This window comes from Diadema setosum, chromosome 20, assembly GCF_964275005.1.
Source record: "Diadema setosum chromosome 20, eeDiaSeto1, whole genome shotgun sequence".
Lineage (NCBI taxonomy): Eukaryota > Metazoa > Echinodermata > Echinoidea > Diadematoida > Diadematidae > Diadema > Diadema setosum.
In genome coordinates, this window is record NC_092704.1 from 3,080,039 (window position 1) to 3,108,007 (window position 27,969).

At 39.5% G+C, this 27,969-nt stretch overlaps 1 protein-coding gene across 1 annotated transcript; it reads right to left on the reverse strand.

Moving 5' to 3' along the window:
* LOC140243910 (uncharacterized) lies at positions 1 to 27,831 on the reverse strand. The gene is made up of 5 exons (XM_072323580.1): positions 27,716 to 27,831; positions 22,433 to 22,464; positions 20,405 to 20,497; positions 19,518 to 19,764; positions 1 to 474 (listed from the first exon to the last, which is right to left on the reverse strand). The coding sequence occupies exons 1-5, from the start codon at positions 27,782 to 27,784 to the stop codon at positions 130 to 132; spliced, it is 786 nt and encodes a 261-aa protein (XP_072179681.1). The 5' UTR covers positions 27,785 to 27,831; the 3' UTR covers positions 1 to 129.
* Positions 27,832 to 27,969: the final 138 nt, after the last annotated feature.

Here is a 27,969-nt window from a genome sequence, read left to right on the forward strand (position 1 = left end):
TTTTGCATGATGGTTGACTGTGTTCCTGTCTGCCACTTATAAATCCTCCCTCAGTAACCAAATCTAAGGTAAAGTGCATCCATGACCCACAGCACCCTGGAAGGGCTCCATGTTTGCTCATGATTGGAGCTAGGCAGAATCTTGAGACACTTCCTGAGAGGGCGCTGTTACCGAGGGGCTCGTCGGGACTGGGGTATACGGAGGTGGCGCCTGGGCGGGTACGGGAGACGCGGCCGCGGTCTGCGGTGGCTGAATCGTGGAGGAGGAGCCCACCTCTGGAGACAGAGATGGTGTCTGGCTGACAGCAGCTGGAGGGGACTGCACGGCGCTCTGTACTGGTGCCACGGTGGGGTCCATCCCGGCAGGCGACTGGGGTGATAGGACTGGATTTGTTGCCGAGTATGGGGGTGCGGCAAAACCATAGTTTGGATAACTGTAATCTGCCTTAGGGTACTCATTTGGTTTGCTTGTAACCTGGAGAACAAAAGAAGAATAAGAATAAACAATTGAATGTTAAGTGGCAACACATTTTGGTAGATAAAAATTCAATTTCTTTCTGGGAATGGCAAATCTTTGCTAATTTTAGTACCAGCACTTTACACCAATATGATATATGGAGTGAAATTAAAAGGTGTCAATTTAAAGATAAAATCTGTAACAAGATTCCTCCAGCACTTCAAGGTTTAACCCTGTGTATGTGAATAGCATGTGAATTTGTGTATACCTGGTACCATGGGCGTAAATCCTGGGGGGGATGGGGGGATATATCCCCCCTGAAATGGAGGAGGGGGGGATGGCCTGTACAATCATCCCCCCCCCTGAATTTTGAGGAAAAAAATGGAGGAAGCAGAAATGTGATTGTAACAATTTTGACATAATTATTGCATGACGTTTGTACGCCGGCCTTCAGACAGGTAACATAGCTGAACAGTATTCTATCTTGTAGGAAAATGTATACATAATTTTCTCAAGCGCTCGCTCGCTTCGCTCGCTCGCGAAGAAAGTAACATCGACATACAGTCACTGTAAGGTATGGCTCAGACGTTGACAACGTCAAATAGTATAGGCCTACATGTAAACATGCTATGACGCGAGTAACTGGGGACCATCTGCAAAATATGTACGAAAACAAACAAACAAACAAACAAACAAACAAAACAATAACAAAAACTATATTGTCATAATTGAACCCCCTCCATTTCCTGAATCATTCCTGAGAAACGACAGTGACTGATGACTCAGTCAGGATACATCTATGGGCATACCAAGGGAAGATCAGGGGCGTCAAATCTATCTCGGGGGGGGGGGGGGGGGGGGGGGGCAAAGAGCATTTGCCCCGCCCCTTTGGAAGTATTTAGGCAGACAAATCATTTATCCCCCAAGCAATTCCCGAGATGAGGACAAATCTCGAACTTTCTTAATGGAAAATTGTCCAAATATCCCCAGAACTATGCACCAGATCGTTGTACTGCAATCATAAGCATGCAAAAGCTCCGCTATACAGGATCCCTTTCGATAAACTTTGTACACTTTTGACATTGACGTATATATCCCTAATTCATCAAAGAGTGTACAGCAGATCTTTCACTTAACAAAAGCACCCTCATATGCAGAGGCGTCGATTGCCAGCAGTTGCGCCCGGTGCGTCCCCCTTAATTTCCAAAGCGAAAAATACAGCCACAAACGGCAGTCTTTGGACTGTAAAATGTCAAAATTTTCAAGCTCGCTCGCTCCGCTCGCTCGCATTTAACCGCTATGCCATTCTCCTGATGTTGCTGCCAATGATTGCCAGCAGTTGCGCCGGGTGAGGCTCCCCTTAATTTTCAAAGCGAAAAAGTATAGCTACAAACGGCAGTTTTTAGACTCTAAAATGTCAGAATTTTCAAGCTCGCTCGCTCCGCTCGCTCGCATTTAATCGCTATGCCATTCTCCTGATGTTGCTGCCAGTGATTGACAGCAGTTGCGCCCGGTGCGCCCCCCTTAATTTCAGTCAGTCCGCAGCACTCGATAATTCGCTCGTATTTATTCAACTCGTATGCAAGCCAGCTCTAGGCTTGCATACGTAATGAGCTGCATAAGGGGATTTTGTCCTTGGGCTTTCGGCAACAAAAATACACCTTATGTTCACAAATTTGGTATCAAATTCAAGGAAAATATGTAAACTATCGTCACATGTTACTCAAATTTTTGTAAATGAAAAATATCATCGCGTAATTTGAGCTTGAAAAATGATGAAAAAAGTAATTCGTGCAGTACACGTTCAAGACGTCAAAAAAATATCAAATTCACCATGCGTCTCAATGAAAATGCTTTATTTTTCAGTTCATTTTCAAGCTCACTCGCTTCGCTCGCTCGCATTTATTCGTTATGCTATTCTCCTGATGTTGCTGCCAGTAATTGCCGGCAGTTTTGCCCGGTGTGTCCCCCTTAATTTCCAAAGCGAAAAAATACAGCCACAAACGGCAATCTTTGGACTGTAAAATGTCAAAACTTTCAAGCTCGCTCGCTCCGCTCGCTCGCATTTAACCGCTATGCCATTCTCCTGATGTTGCTGCCAGTGATTGCCAGCAGTTGCGCCTGGCGCGGCCCCCCATAATTTCCAAAGCGAAAAAGTATAGCTACAAACGGCAGTTTTTAGACTGTAGAATGTCAAAATTTTCAAGCTCGCTCGCATTTAATCGCTATCAAATAGCGGCAATTCTCCTGATGTTGCTGCCAGTGGTTGACAGCAGTTGCACCCGGTGTGCCCCCTTAATTTCCAAAGCGAAAATATAGCCACAAACGGCAGTTTTTGGACTGTAAAATGTCAAAATTTTCAATACAAAAAGATTTATACCCCCCCCCCCCCCGTTTGCTTCGCTCCCTCACATAACCGCTCCTCCTATAGGTCAAATCCTGTCTACGCCGGTAATAAGCCCCATTATTTAGTAGGCCTTCACAGTGATGTCCCACAGGCGGAGCAAGAGCTGAAATACCACGATTTAGTCTTTCAATAATATATTGTGAATATTTCATTTTCTTATTTATCTTGTAAGAAAAGAAAATAAAATTTTCACCAAAAGTGTGCACCAGATCGCTGAATTTCAGGTCTGAAAATGCAAAATCTTCCTCATGTGGGAGAGGGATACCCCCCCCCCCCTACACACCCTCCCCCCGTTCGGTCACTCCGCTCCCTCTCACAGATATTTAAAAAACAAAAAAGTGTCTTCATACTTTTAAGGTCTGATTTTCCGCCGAAAGTCATCTGACAAGCACAAAAAAAAAGCAACAAGAACAAAAAGTCTTCATATTTTTGCTGCCACTTTCCTCCCACTTTATATTTCATGCAAAAGAGTGGGACATCCGGTCCCTGTAAAGTGTGTGTGTGTGTGTGGGGGGGGGGCACCAAGCTTCCCCCCCCCCCCGGTCCGGTTATGGGCTTGTAATCGTGGTGATGGTGACCATCCCCCCCACTCCTCAGTACGGATTTACGCCGTTGCCTGGTACGAAATCTGTGACAATCATCATAATCTGGAGGTAAAGAGTTGAATACTCATACACTTCACAGACTTGCCATGAAAACCTTGTTAAAAGGAGGCTGAATACAACAAACCCCTCGAGAAATAACAAGGTCATTTTGCAGATTCCAACTCTGTGTAAATAATTCTGTTTCCGTACCCCAACATATTGTGAAATCTGATAAAACAAGGTCATGGTTTTTAGGTTGTAGTACATTATATGAGGTTGCCCTGTACACACTCTGTCATGATCACTGTTTAACCCTGTGTGTGTGCTTTGAGTGCTGATTGGCACATAACACCCCATAGCACTGTATACACTGCCCAAAGTCCCTGGCACAGAATAGTTTAATTTTCCAAAAGCTCTGTTTCATCTTCACAAGGCAAATGCTTACTCCTGATTCCAGATGCACCGTATACCAGTGTACATTGTACATATGTATGCATAACTTGACAACGACCTTTCAAACACGAAATCTGCCACATCGAAAGAGGAACAACGGATGACCATAGCACTTTACGTATGACAGGTCCTTGATGTTCAGAAACAAGAAAAGATGAAACAACCATAAATGTAGTCATATCCTGCCACAGAATACATGACATCACTGGGGCGACAAGACCTCCTATCTACAAAATGTCAAATGATCAGGAGAGCTAAAAAAAACATGGCGGCCAAAGCACTGTGGCAAATGGGAGAGCCTTTCCTTTGACATGCCGTGGTGGCTTCATTTTTTGAAGACTGGTGGGATTTGGCCATGACATTACTCAACCCATTATTTGACCATTAATCCAAAAAAGTCATTTTCACCAAAATTTCAGATACAAGGTCTTGTCACCCCAGCGACGATGTATATTGCATATATAACATATTATACACTCAAAAGAAAAAAAAAAACACTAAAACTTTATTCTGTGCTTTCCCAAAAGAACAGTACGAACCAAAACACGGATTACAATAATTAACTGTTTGTTTGTTTGTTTGGTTGGTTTGGTTTCTTTGTTTTTTTTTAGTACAGCTCTACTGGAACATGTAAGTGTCTTTGCAGCAAACTGATCAGAGTGCTGAATGAAACGTCGACAAACATCAAACAAAAATACTTGCAAAATAAGTTTTTTGTGATTTCAACAAACATGTATTATCTAAAAAAATAATTCTCAATTTAACATGATGAGACAAACACACACACACAATGTACAGCCACAGATCGACCTATACCAACACATGCGCACACACACACACATACACGCCTATGGTGGAAACCGAGGACCTGTTTTACTCATAAGAATTTTTCCACATAACTGAGGAACTGTGTGTCAGTAGGACTCTTGTCAACCAAGGACTCATTCGTATTACCATCCAACAGAGGACTTCTTACGATATTGCTAATCGAGGACCTATAAACATGAACCCCTACATGCAAAAGCAGACCGATTGGAATGGTCTGCGTACCAAGGACGTCCTTGGTTCTCTGTGTGTCCTCGGTTTAAATCTAAAGTTCATATGTGTGTCCTCGTTTTACACCATGAGTATTAAAGTGCACACACACACACACACACCGGTACACAGTCACATACATACATTGTGAACAAACACATCATATGATTTACCCTAATTTGTACTCACATCATTGTAATGAGTGAAATGCAAATATTTCTCATAAAAAAGGATTACTGTGCACACTAGTGCACCCATTCCCCCTTCCCTTTATCCAAATTGATGGTATCACCATCAGTGTATGTGTCTGATATCAGACACATACACTGGCAATATGGTATCAAAGCAGAACCGGTACAGAAAAATGATGACAGAAACATACCATGCTTGTCATTAAGAGTGCCTGTTTGGCCGTAACACCTATTTCACAAAGCAGGCAAGACACATGCACGTGTGTATGAGAACGTGACATGCAGATAAGCTCATTAGCATGGGTGCATTAGACCCCAGACAGCTTTCAAACTCGTTACATTCACTCCATCGTGTCAATGTTAATTGACTCTACATGTATCTCTGATGACAATACATCATTGCAGTATTCGCAGAAACTTGGTTGCAATCAATATAGGGTTCTCAAAAAGCAACGCCTGACTGATTAGCATATCGGATGGAGAGGATGTTCTCAGAATAAGAAAGCCATACACCAAGAAATGATATGCATGATAACAATGGCCTGTTACAAGGGAAGGGGGGATTTCTGTTAAGACATAGATGAGGGTATTCGACTAGAATGTTCAGTACACTGTGTGTGCAAGTGAAATAAGAATTTGGGCAACAAAGGCCATGTTTATGCTTCCCCTTTTCGGGCCAGAATCAGCGTCTTGATATGCGTTTAGTTAAAAACGTGGTTGCATCCTTGCTCATTTTGATATAAACACCGTTTCAAAACGTCGTTTCAAAACGCACAAAATAGTGCATTTACGATCGGCGTTTCTGACTAATCATGTTTGACGGGGAAGCATAAACACAACTCACATCACATGCGTTTAAATGACGTCATCTCCATCGCCTTTCGGTTCACTTGAAAATGAGCGCGCTAGGCCAGCCGACCTTTCGATTACTGAGCAGTTGGGCAACACAATTTGCAGGTGCTGATCCCTCGAGCTCCCTGTTGGTACTGATACTGTACATGCTGGTGACAGACATATTAATGCATGAAGAGTGCACTACATATCATACATTCCGATTTTGTCAACAATTTGTCGATGAAATAAATACTCATATTTCCCATCATTGTCTACAGTTCATGTACGTGTGTATTAAAGCTATCGAAAGACATGCTACGGAACATCGAACAATGCACACACTCAGGCCAGAACTTCCATAAAAGCGCACGCCCCAATTTCACCTGCCTCTGCTGAGGTCAGCGAAGTAATCGCAAACACTCTTTCCAAGGCTCGAAGAAAGTGAGCGTAAACAGTGCTCCCGTGAACAGCGTTTTGAATCAGCGTTTCGAAACGCTGATTCTACCTTCGCAAATTGAGCATAAACACACCCTTAGTGTCATGTACAAGATTGTGGTCCAAAAATTGATGATGTTTGCAGAAGAGCCATCCTTTTACAATATTCATTTTGTTCAATTCAGTCCTTGTCTTCAGCAGTAATACTAAATGCTCTACAATTTCTCTGTAAAGGCATCTGCTCACTTTTATGCTCTAAAATTTCTCCATAAAGGCAACTGCTCACTTTTTCACTTCCACTCTCCAAGTTTTTGTGGAAGTGCTCGGGCAGCTTGCAGCTGATTTGCACACAAAGAAAGTCAGACACATACTGTTGTTGATAATGAGTGCTTCACACTCAAGTTTCCATACTATTATGTGCCCTATTTCCCTTCAAAACTACATGAACCTCAGAGTGCCACAAACATTTAAAGACTGAGCCCATGGAAGATGAACTTCCGTATTAAAGGGGAAATCCAGTCCAAATACAAGTTAGTCTGATAAGAAAGAGTAAAATATTAAGAGTTCAATGGTAAAATTTTGATCGAAATCGGATGTAAAATAAGGAAGTTATGACATTTTGAAGTTTTGCTAATTTTTGAGGAAACAGTTCTTGAATGGTTGATATGAATATGCAAATGGCAAAGTGGGCATGTCATTCCCTCACAACTTCGTGTACCATATATAGTTTGTACATAAAATTTTGAAATTTCCAGTTTTTCATTCAAATGCAATTATGCCCGAGGCTCAAGTCCTGATATATCTAACTGATCACTATTCTGAAGTTATTCAACCAGCAATACCATAATGTTTCGCACTTCATTAAACAGAAACATTGAATTTCATCATTTTTTTTTGTACACGATCAATGAAAAATTGCGAGGTTATGACATGGTCAACTCACTCATTTGCATATTCATATCCACTGTACAAAAACTGTTTTGCAGAAATTAGCAAAACTTCTAAATTTCATAACTTCCTTATTTTTCATCCGATTTCATTCAAATTTTTACTGTTAAACTTGTAAGATTTTATTCTTTTTTATCAGACTATGTTATTTTTGGACTGGATTTCCCCTTTAAAATACCTTGGCCATTCAGACACAGAGAAATATCCTACAGAGAAAGATCCTCCATTTCTCGTACAGAAACAGAAAGCAAAGCTGTAGGATTGTTTGAAGGATTTCCTGAACTTGGTTTACACATGAAGGATATAAAACCGAATCAGGAAACACTAAATTACGTAAGGAAACCTGAAATCGGATACTCAAGTCCGAAACTGCACGTAGAGTCAGGAACAATGCTCACCAATAGAAAACAAAATCTATACATAGATCTGAAAATACATTCTCACAAGTTAAAAAGCAACATTTGAAGCATGATTTATAAGCCTGTGTAGGTCCTCTGTGCTGACATTTTGCTATAGATTTGATATTTATACATGTGTTTATAAATCTTATTCAGGGCCCAATGGAAGACCACTACTTATTGGTGAATGGACTACCCTGACAAAAGATCATATATAAATAAACAACTTGTAAATAAATAAATCGTATCAATAAATAACAATGTAAATAAAATATAAATAAATCTGCATCATAGTAGCAAGGAAAATGAGTGGATTAAACTATCTAGCTAATGACTGTCTATCCTAGCCTACTGTCAATCCTTAACAATCACACAGCAGCACTGATGAGTCAAATTCTGGATATACAATGTCATGTGGTGAGCACAGGGGAAAAAGGATTTGAAAGAAGATTATTTCAGCAGCCATTACAGGATATAAGCCCTCCTGAAAATACAAGCTTTCAAAGTATCCACAATTCCTTTTAAACCAAAGATAATTTAAGCAAAATATCGTTGAAACATGTGAGGAAAAAAAAAAAATTGGTGCTACGCTAACATGCATAAAAATGCAGTTTTCATGATCATTTGAATGTTAGTACATTGACCTTTATATAATCCACTTCACACAGCAGTCACAAGAGATCCCCAAATGATTGTCAAGATAACATGACTGTTTACATCATTTGCACAACATTCATCAGACTTTTTAACACATTTAAAAAAAAAAAAACGGGTGCCAGACTTCAATTGGATCACTGTCCCCGCGTTCACATTGGTCCCCGCGACGCGGGGAAAGTCCCGAGCTGTGGGACTTTCTCCTCAAAAACCATAATGTGAACTCGCTGGGACTTGTCCCCTCGTCCCCGCGAAGCAAGTCGGGTACGGGGACAAGATTTGGAGGGGAGAGTGACCTTGGGGCGCAATTGATAGTGTCCAGCTGTGGTCATCAAATGTGCGCATGCGCTATGCCTGGATTCAAGTGGCAGAGCTCGCTCCAAGCCCCAAAATGCCCCCACAGCTCGGGGACAGATGAGATACCAATGTGAACGGTCAGTCGTAAAAAAGATAAGATTTCTTGTGGCTGTCCCCGGGGACCAATGTGAACGCGGGGTGTAAAGAAGAGAGTCTGACAAGAGTCCGCAATTTTTCTAGCATTGTCCTGATAGGATACCAAGGCCCTTCAGATGGTCAATCTCTCAAAACACGAATATTACCTATCACTCATCTGATCAGGTATAAAAACACATACACACACACACAATTAATAGTTCAAGCTACTGTACCAAAGGCCAGTTATCAATCTACTGAGAGCCAAGCTATTTCCCTCTTACTATCAAAAACAAGCAAGCAAAATGGTTAGGATGGAAAAGGCCGACCATCATTGAATACCAGCACACCATCTAATCTACAAGTAGCCAAGGGTGACTGGCTACAATACTTTGTAGCAAAGAGCTGCATTTATCACACACAGTGCAAGGGTCGCTTGCGTCTTTACAGTGGCTCTATCTGAGCTCATTCCTCACTGAGGAATGCCAAATTGAAACATCAACTGTTCTAGATAATGCTTCAGTCCACAGATAGATAACACATCCTCCCCAGTGTTGATTTATCATGGTGAATTCACACCACTAGACTAACTAGAGACATGTTGTCCATGATATGAACATACATGTGCATGTAATCTACAAGCATGTACAACTGAAATAAACTGGGGTGTGTTCAAAGTCTAATCATCATTTTTCTCTCAAGGATTTTCCACCTGTGACGACAGACAAATCCTCATGTCTGAGTTAATCAAACACTTATCTCATATCAACGATGCTCACTGCAAAGATAATAAATATACCCATTCCATTTGCGTATGATTCAATACCCATTACAGTTCACAGAAAAGAAATAAAGTGCGGTACTACAGTGAACCTTGGAACATATTTCAGACAAGACACTTTGCAGCAATTAAGCCTCTTATTTTTATTTTATTTTTTTTTTTGCTATATCATCAATAGTGTGTTCACAAAAGAGGGACCAAAGTTTGTTGCACCATGGTGCATGGTTCCTGACAGCTTAACACAAAGTCAGTCAATACAATTTTCTGAAGAGCAACTTTTATACGACTCTTCCAAAAGGCAGATTTTTTTAATGCAATGACTGATTTTGTGCAAGCTATTCAGTCAAGCGATTATCCAGATCCATTGTATGAATTGCTCTGAGTTACAATGTCAGAACATACTTAAGGATCATGCATGCATGTAAATACATGCTTATAAAATGCAAGTACATATTTGTTTATCTTTAGTACGGAAGATGTTCATCATCGTGGTAGTCGTTGAAAGAATAAGGTTAGTCGGTTGTTACATGAAGCATGGTAAACATGAAAGAGATTTCAAATGTTTCGGCTGCAAAATCTGCTGGCTTTTGTCTGGCAATGTACATTTTTGGCACTAAAAGTATATTATGCAAACATTTCATATAAATCAAACATTGTGACCATATTTGAAGTTAGCCAGAAATAGCATTCAATCCACATCAAATGAAAAAGAAATCAAAATGTAGGAATATATTTTGAACAGGATTGTTGAGTATTGCTCTGTTTCTGCAGTTAGCCAGGATACACTACACTGATTTAATACATTCTGTCAACTTTGTCACAGGCCATTTTCCATGTTCAATAGTCATTGCTAGACCAAGAAGACTTCCAATCCTTGTATGTTCCACTGCCATGCATGTTCTCCTTAAAATATCCAAATGGATACCATGCGCCCTGCAGGTTCCCTCAACCTCCCCAAGTTTGCCATGTTCACTCGTTCACTTCATAATCTTGACCTGCATATTTACACAATACATTCTTGTTGGACTGATTTATATCATTTGCATCTTGCTATAAATATTCATAGACATTTGCAAGGCTTCATGTAATACAAAACAGGTTTCTTAAAACCTTAAATATACTGAGGCATTTCCCCCGTGCATTACATGCTTCTATTTTGTGCAAGTCATTATTTCATCGCAATTTCACTTGACACCATCACAATGTTAGGCTGGTGACTACATTTATTGAACTTGTTCATGAATTTATACAATGTACCTTAATGTATTTGCTCCTCATTTGCCACTCACACATATCTGGGTCATGTATGCACTGTCAGCCACTCCAAACATGTATTTTTTGTATGCAGTCCATTAGTTTGTTTACTGATGGTTAGCCCTAGACATAATTTACTAATGTTGAGTTGATCATACTCTTGATTATTGGAAGTGCCCTGCAAGTGCTATTTTGCTGTGTTCTTCATCTACTGTAGGTCACATTATATCCCCAGAATTGAGACTAGTAAGACAACTTCACAAACAGTTGACTTCGCAAAAAAGAAAGTCTACATTGACAAAATAGGACCAACTTGTCATCACTTTTTAAACGAAAAATAAGCGGTTTCCCACCTTGGATGTGATGAAAACACATTGTGTTACGTGAGGCGATATTTCTACCCACTGTTACTCATGTGAATACAAGAAAACTTGCAAATTTTGTAAAAATGATAACACCACAAATCATCCCACATCATTTATTATACAGTAACTCACCACATCACTCATAACACCATCTAAAAATGTACTTACTTTGTATTTACAGTAGACACACAAGTTAGAGCACAAGGGACTATACCATTTTTGAATGGTCAAATGTAGAGTACAGTACGCGCAATAGAAAACGCCCGACGAAAGTGCGTCCAAATTTCGTCCCAACGCTTTTAGCGTTGTTGATTTCGCCTGGGACGTTTTCAACGCTTTTTGCGTCCAGACTTCATGGACGGATTTTGGACGAATTCAACGAATTCAACGAAATCCCCGAACGCTTTTCCGAAGCTGTGGACGCTTTCAACGCTTTCAATGCTTTCAACGCTTTCAACGCTTTCAACCCTTTGTACGCGCGATCACACACACAGCTACAATGTATACAAAGTTAGCTCTAATCGCGAATCGCTAGCTCTTCTTTCGTCGAAGTTCTCTAGGTTTCCCATCCATTTCTCTCATTTTCTCTCTTTTGCTTCCGTATCATTGTGTCCCTTTCTTTTCAGAGTACAATCATACTTCTGAGAGTGTTTTTTTCTCATTTTTATTAAGTGATTACCCTGTTTGCCACAATTTGGGGTGAGTTTTTGTTCGAGTGTTTGTTGAGTTTTTCGATTGAACGATGTGTCGATTATCTTCGTGTGTGCGAGAATATCGTACCCACTCGTTTGTTTCCGTGTAAGTATTTTTACCGTAAAAGTGTCTTCATCGTTCGTCTTCACGCATCGGGTTTTCACCCTAGTTTTCCTCATCGTAGTTTTCCACATCCATTTTTTTTTCCGGTGCAAGATACTCTGTGTATTTTCTGCTACGGTAAAATGCCATCGTCGATAGTTTTTGTGTATTCATCGTAGTTTTCCACCTCCATTTCATTTTTGTGTGCAAGATGTGTAGCTAGGTCTGCGATGTCTGAATCGTTTACAGATGTGTTTTGTGAGAGTGTTATTATTAACCACGATGATTTTGAGGATTTTGAGGGTTTCGCTTTGGATGAGATTGACTGGAATGATAGTGATAATGATAATGATTCTACTATCTAGTGGTGTTGATATAAGAGCTCTTATGATGCAATTTTTTACGTGTGACCGACCATCATGACGTTGGCGATGACGAGTACGAAACGATGTATGTACAATGTTAACTATACACAACCCAGTCGCCGCTGTACATACGTAGCACTTAAGGTAAGTAACGTTTGGTAACGTGTACATTGTTTATTAAGAACGTATAAATTTTCATAAGTTTTGTAGTTGTGTTGTGGTTCCCCACTTTGTAGGTGCCCGCTCGTTGGTCAGACGCTGTATTCGCGTAGCGTATTAACAGCGTCTGGTCGGGCTAGTACAATGTAGGCCTGTATGATCTAAGACAAGAGTGACACTGACGACATGGCCTGGCCCTGGGGGCTATTTTAGTGTTGCTCGCTCGATAGTGCACTGGAATGGTCTAGAGACCTGCATTTTATTTTTTCACTTAATTGTATCCTTTTGCTTGTTCACTCTGGTTTACTGCTACCAAAATTTATGTCTCTGAAGAAACTCAACCAGAAGCTAGACAATATGTTTGCATCAGGTCCAAGTCTGTAAATTGCGATGTTCCTACTCCTATTGAACTCGAAATCCCATTTTCTTTGCTCTTTTTTCCACTGATAAATTATTTAGAACTGTACTGCATTTCTGATGAATTGCTTTTGCGTTATATCAAGAGCCTGCTGAGTAGGTGTTTCATTCTATCCTTTCAATTATCTTTCTATCACTTTCTTCTTTTGACCCTGGATGGAAAAAAAAAACCCTATCTTGCCATGTAAAGACAGAACACATGCCATCATGAAATATCATGACATTAGGAAAGTAATAAAAAAAATAGGTAAGCGATGAAAATTCTTGTTTGTAAAATCATAAATCAAAGGTGATTTCATATGAACCAGCTCTTTGAAATGTATTTATTTTGCCTATTGATACTTGCTTTGCAAGTATACATTTTCTCTCCCATGGACTTTGTGTCCCCCTTTTTTTTTATGTGCTTTAATGATTATTATTCTACAGCTGTAATTTGTTTTGTCAATATCATCATTATTACTGTATTAATATTACCATACTTTGATATGGTTAATTGCATTTGTTGATTGACTCTCACTTTCATTTTGTTGCATCCTCTTGGTACTTGTACAGATCCTTTCTAGGGTTTGCTGTTTGCTCCCCCCCCCCCCTTTGCTGTTGCTATTTCACTCTTTACCTTTCTTTATCTCTCTGTTGTTCCTTATCTTGTTTGATGTTGCCTCCATATTCATCCTTTTCCTTCAATGGTTGCCCCCTAGCCCTCACGGCGACCATTACTAACCTTCCCTGCCTTTTGTCTGTCCATCCTCCTGCTCTAATCCCCCTCCCTTTACCTGTTGGGCTCCTTGCCCATGACTTCCTACCCTCTCCTTTTGTTTTCTTTGTTCCGTGTCCCTTTGCCCTGACTGTTCTTGTTGTGTGAAGTCGCTTTACATGTGTGTGGTTGCTTTTTCTGCCTATTTGCCATTTTGCTTCTGACGAAGATTCTGCTATAATCGAAAGCTTAGGTCCCTTTTGACTCTATCCTAAAAACATTCATGTACACTCCCAAAACTTGCTGGGCTAGTAATGAAAACTTCCATTATCTAGCAGGGGAGGGGGAATGCTTTCATTTTCTCAAGAGAGCTTTTGTGTGAGAGAATGAAGAACTTGATTGAGTGTTGCCAAGTTGTTTTCAAACTTCTTCATTTTATTTGATCTTAAGCATAATCACTTTCGTAAGTACATGTACAGTATTACGATTTCTTCTCCCTTGACTGTAATCGGAAAGTTTGCCATAACGACGATCGCTAATGTGTTTGGATGTGCCGATATGCGAAACATGTGGTTCAAAGGAATGCACCATGTGCTACTAACTTACTGCCTTAGAGGTTACTGCAAGTTGAATAGATCGAATGCACCATAGGCTTAGTTACGGTAAACAGTTTACGTTCGATGCGAATAATTATTACGTCTTTCAGGATCGAGGAATAATACACACAAAACATGCAAACAAACAAATCCACGAACGAGTGTTGATAACCAAAATTCATATGAAAAGTAATAGGCAGTTTTGGTGAGCGTGAAATTTTACTGTCATGATTTTGCTGTTTAATCGGGTGGTGGCTGCATCTCACATAGGACATCTCAGTGAATTTGTCTAGGCATATGAGACCTTTCATAATCTGTGATTGCATTTTTGAGTGATTAATCAATTCCTTTTTACAGCTCGGGAACATATAAATACATTGTACTTAGATCAAGTACGCAATAATCGACTGTTCGATGTATGCGCCTAAAGAAAGGCGAAAGAATCGGAACATCTTTGCAATGATTCCTTTAACTCAACTCACCAGCGAGTTCTTCGATCGATATACTACACCAGTGCGCGCATTCTTTCGTCTGGCACCTGGGGTCTGGCACGCACCTGGTTTTGTGGAAATTTCCACAAAGGGATCCGAGGGTGGGGTTTTTCCAATCCCAAGAGACCGCATTATACACAAGAAGACAATCTCGTCGCTTCTATCATTTTCCGTCACTCGTGTTTTCCCCTTATTCTTTGCTAATAATGAATGTTTCGATTGAACTTAACGATAGTTGTTCACACGTGGTTCCTTTTGTTGTATAAGGTGTAGGTACAGTATTTTCTTTTTTTTTCATTCTTGGGAGGGGAAAGAAGAGTAAAAGAGGGAAAACTTATTTAAATAAACGAAGGGCACGTATAAACGCTCAGCATCCACAGCAAGCCGTCTTTTACATCAGCATCGTTGATTATCATCACCTCCACTATCATCAGGCATCACTCAGATAATGTTGTCCTTTTTTTTATAAACATTTAGAAACACGATCACCATCACTCGAGATAAACACGTAGCAGTGGCAGATCCAGAGGGGGCGCATGAGGCGCACGCCCCCTTTATTTATCGTGAAAAAAAAAATAGAAGTGAAACCCGGAAGTGGCACCAGAAATATTAGTTGCGCCCCTCCCCCCTCCTGTACAGAATTCCTGGATCCGCCCCTGCCTGTACGAAAATAAATGTCAACAGACAAAGTATCAACAACCTCCCCGACAAATAAACATTACCACAGAGCACACCGAAGCGGCTGGCATCAAACACCCTTCGAAATACTGCAGCAAAGCGGGAAATCGCCGTTACGAAAATGCATGTACACAGTGCGAGGCAATTGAAAGAATTACCTTTAGATTAAGAATATGAAGGGAGCAAATAAAGTGATATGAAACGAAAGAAATCGTACACCAAACGAGAGGTATAACGACCTCCAATAGGCCCTTTATAGCCGCAGCATATCAATAAACATGACGTATAAATAAGCACACGGAATATGCGTGTTTCGGATTCCTCCCTTCTATTTCTTTCATGAACTATTCCCAATGCCCGAATAAAATAATGACTAGTTTGTTACTCTGATTTCTTCTTCTGAGGAAAGGAACTTCGTTCATCCGAAAACAAAAGGATTGACACTCCGAAGGTTTGCTAATCGGGCAATGCCCCCCCCCCCCCCCAAAAAAAAAAAAAGCCAACAAAATGCTCGTTAATCAAAATATTGGTTAATAATGTTAAAGAATAATAATAATAATAATAATAATAATAATAATAATAATAATAATAATAATAATAATAATATAACAATAGACAGAAATAAAACAATATATGGCCCTATAGCAATTACCCGTAGCATGATTACATTTTCGAATCAACAAACATGGATAGGCACAAGGAATATGCGTGTTTCGGATTCGAAATAACGCCGTAACCATCGGAATAGCGCACCCGTTTTCTTTTTCGGAATAATGAACAGCACGGAAATCAATAAAATGATTTCAAACTAAGGATCCATCGTAATTCTTGCCTTAAAGATTTTCCTGAACTACGTGTATTCTCAATGCCCGAATAAAATAATGACTAGTTTGTTACTCTGAAAGTGGTGTTGTGAGTTAAGGAAGTTCGTTTATCCGAAAACGAAAGGATTGACACTCAAAATGTATTACTATTATTATTTTTTTCCCCATTGTTCGATTAGCAAACCTTCGGAGTGTTAAAAATAATAATAGTAATACATTTTATTTTCACACTAGGTACGAACATCTATGGTGTAGGGAATTTGCGTGTTAGGGAATATTTTATCACTTTCGCATCAGCGAACTTTACGTGCAGTGGGTACTACAAAAATGCCTCCCCCCTAAAAAAATAAAAATAAAAATGTATATATAATTACACCAACACTTGAGCATAACAACAAACAAGCAAGCAAACAAACAAATAAACAACTTAAGATTTAATCTCATAGCTGCTTTGAATATTTCATGTTCCGTCTGTATACTTCTTTTCAGAATTATCTCTCGCTTCCCGCTTCACAACTAGGAAATAAACGATGTCAAACTATAATAAGAATTAAACTTATTGTCTTGCTCTGAATATAAAATTCATTATTCCAAAAGTTCGTTTATCCGTGAATACAACAGGCTCGATACTACAGTACTCCGAAGGTTTGCTAATCCGACAATAACGCACCTATCCAATCACAAACATTCGTGCATTTTCGGATTATGAATCATAATTTGACTATCACATTTACGAACATCTATTTTTCGTGTAGGGAAGTCGCGTGTATCTGAATGTTTCATTTTCGTACTAACGAACCTTATGGGTGTATGGGTACAACGAACATGACCCTCAACCCCCCACCCCCCCAAAAAAAAAAAGAAAAAAGAAAGAAAGAAAGAAAGAAAGAAAGAAAGAGCCAAGTCAAACTAAGAATCAGTCTGAATTAGTCGCTTTGAAAATTCCACGTACCGTCTGAATTATCTCTCTGTCCAATAAAGAAATAAACGATATCAAACCAAGGAGGTATACCTCCTTGATCAAACTAAGAATTAAACGTACAAATTGTCTTGTTTTGGATATTTTTTTTTTTTTTTGCTTTTCTGGGGCCCGTTGCATAAAACTTACCATTGAATTTCAATGGTAACTACCGTCAAAATTAGGCATCACAGCCAATCAGCATCAAGGATTATAAAATTTACCGCTGATTTGAAGACTTACCGCTAGAAAGGAGCGGTAAGTCCAGCGGTAAGGGTTTTATGCAACAGGGCCCTGATTCAATAAAAAAAAAACGGGCAATGTAACGCGCAATTGCTGAAGAAAGAAAATATATTTAATGACCAAATAACGGCGAACAAATCCTTCTAATTTCTGTTTTCCTCTTTTTGGGGGTTAATTTTCTTTCTATACTCAAATGGATTTTACGTACACGCAATTTTAGTGAAACCATTTTCTTTTTGGTCGGCATTCTACGATAAGGTTCCTGTGGGTTCCTGTGGGTTCACCCTCGCCAAAATTGCGTGATTTCTCTTAAATACTATGAACCCGAATGATCTCTGATTGGTAATTTAGTCTATTTCATGATCAACAGTTGTTTATTTTCTGCTTGTAAAAAACGAAACAAAACACGTGAACTACTACATCGTATAACATCTCTGTTTCGTTCAGCCGAGCGAGCCATGCCATAGCAATGGCGACGCACATACGGCGCACTCGCCTTTCCCATACGTGCACATTCCCTGGTTACATGCAGCCCGCATACCACCATGTGATGTATCAGGTGACTTTCACTAAATGCAGTGAATAATCTGCTAAACGGTGCCGTACTTACAGCGAGGGTAAGGGAAACTAAAACTTTTACAAATTGCTTCAATGAAAACGGCATCGATATATGTATACATGTTACCATTTTTAATATTATTATGTGTATCAGGTGAATTCCACGCCTGTCTACTGTTCTCATTCCCGACCGCTGTGCTACTTGTTGAGTCTAATCTTGCAGTGATTCTTGCCGGCTTTCTAGCGGCTGTACCGCTGTGGATGTGGCCACTACACACACACGTGTGTACTGTATTCCATGTGCGCCTTGGATCACGGACGCTTCTAACGAAATTTGGACGAAACTGCCGAGCTCCGAACACGCATTTTCCGAACGAGCAACGCATTTGCCGAACGGAATTGAGCGGGCGGTCGTGCGTGAAATGCGTCCACAAAGCGTCCACAAAGCGTCAGAATCGTTGCTAATGGATCGATAACGAAATTTCGTCCAAATTTCGTCCAGATTTCGTTGCTACTCGATCGATAACGAACTTTCGTTGGAAAACGAAATTGACGGAGGCGTTTCCTATTGCGCGTAGTGTATTATAACTAAGCATAAATTTTTCATGGTTTGCGACCCTCACCCAAACAATCAAAACAAATAAACAAAGTAGCGAAGCTAGAAAAACTAGAAATCACCTGATTTCCCAATATAGAAACCTTTTGTCGCGTCATCAACTTTCCCCTGCGTGGCGCGCCTCGCCCAAGCAGAAACTAGAGCACACACTCAAGTGTATGTATGAAAACCTAAAAAATGCACAGCTTGAACTCCAAGTTAATAGATCTTACCTGCCAAAATATCAAAAATCCTTCAAAAAATCGACAAAAATTTCTGGATCACTACCAAAATTTTATCAACTGTTCCTTGTGTCATTCTCAACCTTTCCTGCAAGTTTCATCCAAATCTGTTCACAACTTTTTGAGTTATTTTGCACACACACAAACAAACCAACCGACAAACAAATAGTAATGAAAACATAACTTCCTCCCTTTGCGGAGGTAACAATCAAAACAAATAAACAATCAAACAAACCTGATAGCATGATTTCATCCCTAATTGAGACAATTTCAAACTATAATTATACTCTTTATAGAAGATTGTCACTATTACTCCAACACACACATACCAGGGTATTCAAATCTCAAGTTTTTGAAGTATCAACATAGAAAGAAGTGTACTACCATTGCGATTGCATGAAACTATTTCCTTCACTTGGTGTTGAAAGCGAAAGAGGTTTGGTAAATTTACAAGAAACTTTGGATGGATCCTTCAAAACTAATATTCCTCAGATGACCTCATCTGTCAATCATTGCTAAAGTGCTGAAATGTTCAACAAAAGACATTGGAATGCACCTTCCCCTCGACCCAGCATAACTTGCATGTTTCTGTGATATTAATGTGACTAACAAAAGACATGGCAAGGGAACATGGATGATGGGATTTTGTATCAAAAAATGATAGGCACTGCTCACCTCGCTGTAAGCCGGTGGGCCTGGGAAGGTGCCCACTGGAGGACCCATGGTTGGATTCACCTGACCAGCATAGACGAGGGGAGACTGGTGGTGGTGGTGGTGGTGGGTGTGGTGGGCGTGTCTGCCTGTTGCCGGGTTACGCATCCCATCCGCCCCCAGGCTCTGCTGCTGCTGAAGGTAGTACTGACGACGCTTCACGTAGCTGCACGCTCCGCAACACGTCATCATCACCATGATGATCACAAACCTTGTCAATGGATCGCACAAACAGACAAAATTATACCACATGTACATGAATATCAAGGAAAGGTATGGCAGTTGATAAGCTAATGTCCTTAGCTCCCATTCCTTGTAAGACAAGCAGCTATGACTCAAGTTTTTGACAAGGTTACATATTCATCTTCTTAAAATTGCTATTTAGTTTGTATAATGTATACATGCAATGGCCGTTTCGTTTTGCACAGGAGAGCATTATCACTTTAGTAGTTGTGAAAAAGGAATTCTTATCATCATTATCATCATCATCAATCATCAATATCATCATTACCAGGCATTTTGATACACAATAGTACTGAAGATTAACTTCATATTACCGCACTTAAAAAGGATATAACCTATGTGCAAACCAAATAAGATGCATCAAATCATTAAAACAGAAGAAAAAGATAAGTTTTCAATATTTTCTGAAATGTGTGTCCTGAGCTTGCAGATTTGATGAAAGTGGAGAGTTTGGTCCATGTCTTTATTGCCTTAACGGTGCTTCATCATCATCATCATAATCATTATCATTGCAATTATTATAATCATCATTTTCATTAAGCTTTCTCTGCCGATACAAAGAAACAGAGGCAAGGTCTGGATGTTAAAAACCCACACGGTGTACTCACCAGAAGTACCAGAGATTATAGAAGCCGTATCCATAGCTGTAGCCATAATCATCGGAGGTGCAACATGAACTCCCGCAGCAATACTGGTCACACCTGGAAAATACACAGAGATGCACTTGTAACAGTCTACAACAACTTTCTATTACCCCATTTATATATAAAGTTGGGCCCAAGAGTGCTCCTAAAGCGCTTTGACTTATGCCCCTCTGAGTCTGTTCATACAGAGATTCATTGCTTGCCAAGACCTCATGCGAAATAGCTGAGAGGAGCATTAAAGCGACTGTATAGTACTGGTTGAGGGAAGGATTCAGGTTTATAACATTCCTAAGTGAGATAATGAGAAACCTCTTATGAAATATGAAAGAGCATGTAATTGTAAGAAGAATTCAACATCTATTTGATGAAAGTTGGTTTTCAAATGGTTGAGATTATCAAGAACAAGGGATAATAATAAAAGGCGATAGGCCATGACTTTTATTACGATCTCTTTGTTTCACCTTGTTTTTGGATATCGATCTCAGTCATTTGAAAACCAATCTTCATCAAATAAACTTTTGATTCCCCAATAGAATTGCATGGTCTTTGACGTACATCTCATAGAGTGGTTTCTGAATATCTCGCAAAACATTAAAAGCTAAATCAGCACCTAAACCAGAACTGTACAGTCCCTTTAACTGTCATGGTGGCCTTGGAGTGTGTGGCAAGTTTAAAATACAAACTGTATGCACAGTACACACCACATTCTACTTCGGCAGCACTCTCAACATTGGTCACCGCATATAATACAGAGTTCTGAATAGAGCATTGAAGGAGTGTGCCTGAGCATTGTCACCAGAGGGACACACCTTTCAAGCACTCTAGGGCAGGACTGTCTGTTCATACAGAGTTTGGAGGAGTTCAGGAGCGCTCCTGGAGCACTCTAAATGCCCTGTATAAATGTGGAATTAGACATACATGTAGGATGAGCACATATTATTATTTCTAAAGATTTTCTAAGTTGACATCTAGAAGAAAATTGTTTGCAATCATAACAATTTGGGCATTTGGCTCATTGTTAAAAAAAAAAAAAAAAATTGCCAAACTTTGATTTTTCACTTGCTCCAAACAAATGCTTTTAAGAACCCTACATTATGTTTCACTACATGCAAATTACATGTATAATAAAAACAAAATTGTGTCTGGATTTAAATACAGAAAGAAGTTGTGGAAGTTTTCATGGGCATCAGACAGATACACAATAATCATTAGAGACTCAGTAGCGTGGGGAGACACGGACAGCCCGATCATACCTTCACTCGCTGCCTATTGATTGAAGTGAATTTGAAAAGCAATAGTGCCAGTCAGAGAATATATATGTGCATCAAAGCATGTACGCTCATAGGCAATGGACAACTCATGAGATTCTTCAGCCATGTATGGTACTTTACATAGAATGGGTGAAAAAGGCCATGTACACAATAGGTTAAGGAAATTCTCGAATTTATCCACGTAGGGATCAGCCTTGACCTGCTTGATATCCTTATGCTACCTGTACCTCGTCTTTAAGGGGATGGTACAGATGTACGGCATAGAATTGGTTAAGGTGAGGATTCAGCTTTTAATGTTTTGCAAGACATTTAGAAACTGCTCTATGAAATGTTAAAGAGCATGCAATTCTTCGGGGAATTGAAAGTTTATTTGATGAAAATCAGCTTGAAAGTAACTCGAGATATCCAAAAACAAGGTTAAATAAAGAAATCCTAATAAAAGCCATGGCCTGTTGAATTTCATTCGAATTGTTTGTTTTTGTGTTGTTTTGTTTTTGTTTTTTGATATTTCAGCCATTTAAAGACCAATTTTCATCGAATAAACTGTGAATTCCTCTAAGAATTATGTGTTAGTTCATATTTCATAATGGATTTCTCATTATCTCACAAACACACACACACAAAAGAAGTTGGAAACCTGCAGCCCCATCTAAACCCAAGCTGTACCATCCCTTTTAAGTCCTATCCTAAGAACGCAGAGAAACTAAGGAAAAATACTTACTCTCTTCCATCATGGCAAATTTCTGCACTAACCTGATGGCAGAAAAAGAAAAAGAAAAAGAAAATGCAGATTTCATATATAAAAACCAATACAAAACATTAGCATGTTCATGTGGATGGAAGGGGAAATGTGAGGCTCAAATTTCCAGAGGCAGTCAGGAAATCAATAATCTGGAATAATCAGGATCTTGAGTGGCTATGAGCAATTGCTATTCATCATTTGGATCATGTTTGCTACAGGACAGCAGATATTACAGAAAATGCCACCATCACTGAAGAACTTCAAACCCTCAATAGAGTAACACTTGGAAATAGAGAGGAAACCACATGTCGTGTTGAGGCCATTCATATCCTCCATTCAACATGATTTGATGTGAAACACTGTATACAAAGCCAAGGGCAAGTGCGAGAACAGGAAAACAAAGGAAGGAGGTTGGTAACACATTCGCTAGTTTCACATCCAAGTTCAACTGGATTGCGCAATATAGATTTATAGCACAGCGTATTTGTGTAGAATTTCATAACAACTTTGCAACCGAAACTGTCTCTACTCATGTCAGTCTTCTGATATTGTACTGTATACGCCATATATTTCGCGAGTCTAAATTTTTGCGAATCGGGACTTCCTAACAATTTCGCGAGTGGTTAAATTTGCGATCGTGGAGTTCTGTACTGAACGAAGAAGTGTACATGTGTACATCACATTCACATCGGGACCAGAGTCAATATTTTCGCGTGTCTTTAATTTTGTAAATAGCAAATGACTCGCGAAATTCGCGAAAATAAAAACCTCGCGAAATATTCGGCGTATACAGTATAAGATACATTACTGTATTCAAAAGTGTGTCAGACGACAATTTTGAAAACAACTTGTATGCAGGCCAGTGATATCAAAGTAACTCGAACTTGAAAATGAGGTCTTTGGATGAAAATCACAGACATTACCATCTACTAAGTATTAGGCCTCTGTGTACATGTACAGAGGCAGTACCCGAACACAACAAGCATCGCCTACAGGACTATATATACCTAATAGGATTCACTATCATTTTGCAAATTATTCTGATTTTTGAAGGTTAAAAGATGTAATATTTCAGTAGTCTTAGGTATATATTCATTTTTTTTTTCTATCTTGGTCATTTTTAGTAGAGGGAACATATGGACCTCTAACCAAGATGTTACTAATTCAGACTTATCAAAAGCACTTTATTGATTGATTGTAGACAGGTCTATTCTTTTAATCATATTTTACAAGTAGATATCCATAGTCATCAGAGTTCATGGAGACCATCCTTAAAATTATAATCCTTAGTATGGAAAAAAAAAGGAAAAGGTCACTTCATCTTTCTTATTGTAGGCCTGAAAAAGTCATGGTATGAGCTATTGAAGTCACCTCATAGTGCAGTGCATACAACTGTAAAAATAGAAGTTTACATGTATGTGATTAATTCAAAATGACCGGTCAATTCAACTTATGGTGGTCACAATAGAGTACCATGTGACAAGATCCCTGCTGTATAATGATACCCAAAGTTATTACATGTACTACCTCCTACCAGTCCACAATGATGACTGGGCTAGACCTATCTCCCTACCATCAGCAAGTCACTGACCTCTGCTACCCATACTCCCAACTTCCAGTGAGTAACAGATCTCAATTCATCATCCCTTGAGTATTCAATGTACACACTGTACCACCAGAACATCAGAAAGCTGCCACTCTTCCCCAGCTCACAGTATCATCAGATAACATCCAGCCCCAGTCCCCATCTCCCCATCTTTAGGTCCAAGTATAATCAAACCACAATCTGTGACCAGGTTGATTTAGAGAGTCAACTCCACGCAAACTGTCCTACCCCCATGCATTCATCCAGTTGCTGGGGTGACAAGACCTTGTATCTGCAGTTTTGGTGAAAATGATTTTTTTTTTTTTTTTGATTAATGGTCAGATAATCATTTAATTGATGTCCTGTCCAAATCCTAGATGTCTTACCCCAAAAATGAAGCCACCACGGCATGTCAAAGGAATGTCTATTCCATTGGATACAGTGCTTTGGCTGCCATGTTTTTTTGCTCTCCTGAACATTTGACATTTTGTAGTCTATACGAGGTCTTGTCGCCCAGTGACGAATAATATTATTCAGTTTAACCCCCCCCCCCCCAATAAAAAAGGAGATACTACCTCCTTGCTTTAAGTAAAATAGTCCTGCATGTCTCCATACCAACTCAAACTTGGGCTATCCTGGGTTTTCGGGGTCTAAACTATTTTGGGCTGCTAACTTCAGCACAGGCATAGATACGGACTATGGAAAGCCAAAATGGTTTCACCATAAGGGCTCACACCCATAAATATTTCCCCATAGGGATGTGTGTTAAAAATCAAATTTCAAAAAATTCTGTAAAACAGCTGGGAGAAATGAGGTGTTTCAGCTTCACTAACCTGGATAAGTTAGATATACCCTTTCATCCATCAAATTCTCAGGGTGGATATTTCAGTTCAAATTCTGTCCAGGGGTTCGCAAAGCCAGACTACGAGTTCTTATCACTCAAAAAATCACCCATTTTCCGTACACATACCCAATGAAATATAGTCCCCTCAAATTCCACCAGAAAAGCTTTCATCTTCCAACCAAAATGTAATTTGTAGAGGAATTCATACTCAATATCTACAGCTATTCAGTTTTTTGCCAAACTACATCATTGATTTTTAATCAATTTTTTTCTTCATTTATTTTGGTATCTTTGGTACGAATTTGTGAAGGGGCCTGGGGCATTCCCTTGTATTTACGGGTGTGAGCCCATAACCCTAACCCTAACCTAAACCCTAACCCTAACCCTCTAACCTTAACCCTAATCCTAAAACCCTAACCCTAACCCTATACCCCTAACCATAACCCTCTAACCCTAACCCTAACCCTAAAACCCTAACCCTAAAACCCTAACCCTATAACCCTAACCCTATAACCAAAACCCTAATCCTATTTGGCTTTCCATAGTCCGTATCTATGCCTGTGCTGAAGTTAGAAGCCCAAAATAATTTGGTAATCATGGAGAAATGCACACCATGCACACCTACCATTTCCTTCCTTAATTTGTCAATGAAAACTTCTTGTGGCAATCAGAAATGTCAAGATAGACCATATCTGACGGTTTCATGAAATTTCATAGCCAATTACAGAAGAAAAGTAGCTAATTTTGACTCATAAGTATGCCGATCGGCGGCTGTCTCAGCATAGCATGATGGATGATCAATTATGTGGAAGAGCGTTATAGGCCTTACGATGATAAGCGATCGTTGTAGTCTGTGTTACAGCCGCTTGTTTGGTGTTTAACCACAATTATTACGTCGGCTCGACAGTAAAAAGTGGAAGAAAGAAAGTGATCTTGATGCATCTGTTTTTTATCGTTTCAGCTAATTTTCTCCTGCGTGTGACTGTATATCTGTCAACATTTTTGCTGACCAAATGATGGAAAGATATGTGTACAAAACAATAAAAAATACATATATGAAAAAAATGAAATTAATTTATCCATCATGAATACTGCACAATAAAATGGACCTTTACCACTACATGTCAATTTCAATATTCTGTTTCCACAGCGCCATGAGTGTCTTAGTTGAAATGAGCACTTTATAAGAATTCCACTATTAATACATGATTACATACACTTTTTCTAACACTATTGTAATTAATTTATTATTATTAGGCCTTTAGATGTATACTACAAACAAATCCCCATTGAATTCAACTTCCTTCTCATCTTCTTTTCTCTCTCTCTTTCTCTATCTCCCTCCTAATAGCCTTACCTTTTTCTTCCACTTTTCCTTTCAACACTATTCAAATTCAATTATCAACTTTTGTCATAATAAAATCAGTACTTGCCACAATTTCTAAAGAAAGGACGTTCAAATGCTGCAGTATGAATCGTCTGTATCAATAATTTGAATAGTGATAACCAAGATCATGAAGATAGTGGCAATGGAAACAATGAGAAAAAAAGACAAAAAGAAAGCAGGGCCTACACATTGCACAAGTCGTGTTCGATATTGTTAGTAAGTGGCTAATTAGAGACTACCAGAATCGATTATAATCGTTGACATCGTTCTCTGCAAATTCGATGCACTACTTACTACGTCGCCTACCGACGTACTTTTCAGCTCCGATTTCTCATTTTTCTTCCCTTTTCGGCTTTCTAATTCCATGAAAATATCTGATATGGTTCAATTTAGCATCTCCAATAGCTGCACGAAATTTGATTGACAAACGGCGAAGCGAACGGTAGGTGTGCATTTCCAATAATTTAGACCCCTTAAACCCAGGATAGCCCAAACTTTTTTCTTTCATACCAAGACTTATCAACCTCTTACACCTCTTAATATTTGAATGACACTTTAGTGCGGGAAAACGTGAAAATTCACCGTTCATTAATGGTTTTAATCAAGAACAAAATTTCGAATGAATATTTTAACCGAATCATAATGTGATGTCAATGCATTTTCTAAAAAGCTTCGTACAACACGGTGTTCATTACCAGTACAACTCGGCCCGATTGTGTGCATTGTCAATACAAAAACAGCGGTCAATTTAAAAAAGGAGTGGCACCGCGGGGAGCTGAAAAGAGGGCACTAAAGTTTCGACGGCGATATTTTTGCACTGAACCTTCGAATTGAAAAGGGAACAACAGCATTTGATAATGCTGGATTTTCTCAATCACGTAGGTCAAGTTTTTACGTGAATTTCAGTGTTGAATATTCTTGTCAGGCAAATAGAAATTAGGCGGTTGATGAGTAGTACGACCAACCATATAAAGTTTACAGTAAATAGTCACGTAGTAACATTAATCGTTAGTGTAGCCTGTAGGGTCTACAAGTACATGCAGAAACTAGTCAATGATACTTGATAGTAATAAAGAAACCTGTCTGCCTGTCAATTGTCTGTTAATCTCATATTAATCAATTCAGTGTCAATTGTTGTTGGGGTATCATCGACTAGACTAGCAGTAGATACTCACCCTACCAAACTGGTACAGCCACAGGTATGCATTATTAATCTAGATTTTCTAGTCTAAGGGCTTCAAGTTCGTGTGGTCTTGACATTACCATGATTACGAAATCAGCGTGAACTGGTGCGGTGAAGATACCACTCACTAGGTCTACTACTCACCGGGCATGGGAGGTGGGAGCACTCTCTTCCACCTCCCTAACCCTGCTCTGGCCTGGGTGTACATTACACTCCTGCAACGTTCATTTGTATTATAACAACAAATACAGATATCGACATACCGAAGAGAATGTTTCAAAGAGGCTGAAGACGACCCACAAAAACGCTGATGATATCCACATCTTCGACATTTTACTCGCATATGTAGCGTGTCACGGTCGTAGGTTATTGTTCTCACACTGCACGCTTGGATCTATTCACAGCTAGTTCTACTTCTAGTTTACGAACGAACAGGATTACATTACATAGCGGATTTTAGATCATGACGTAGCTAGGTGTATGGTGGTGGCATCGGGTGGCATGGCATGATGCACGA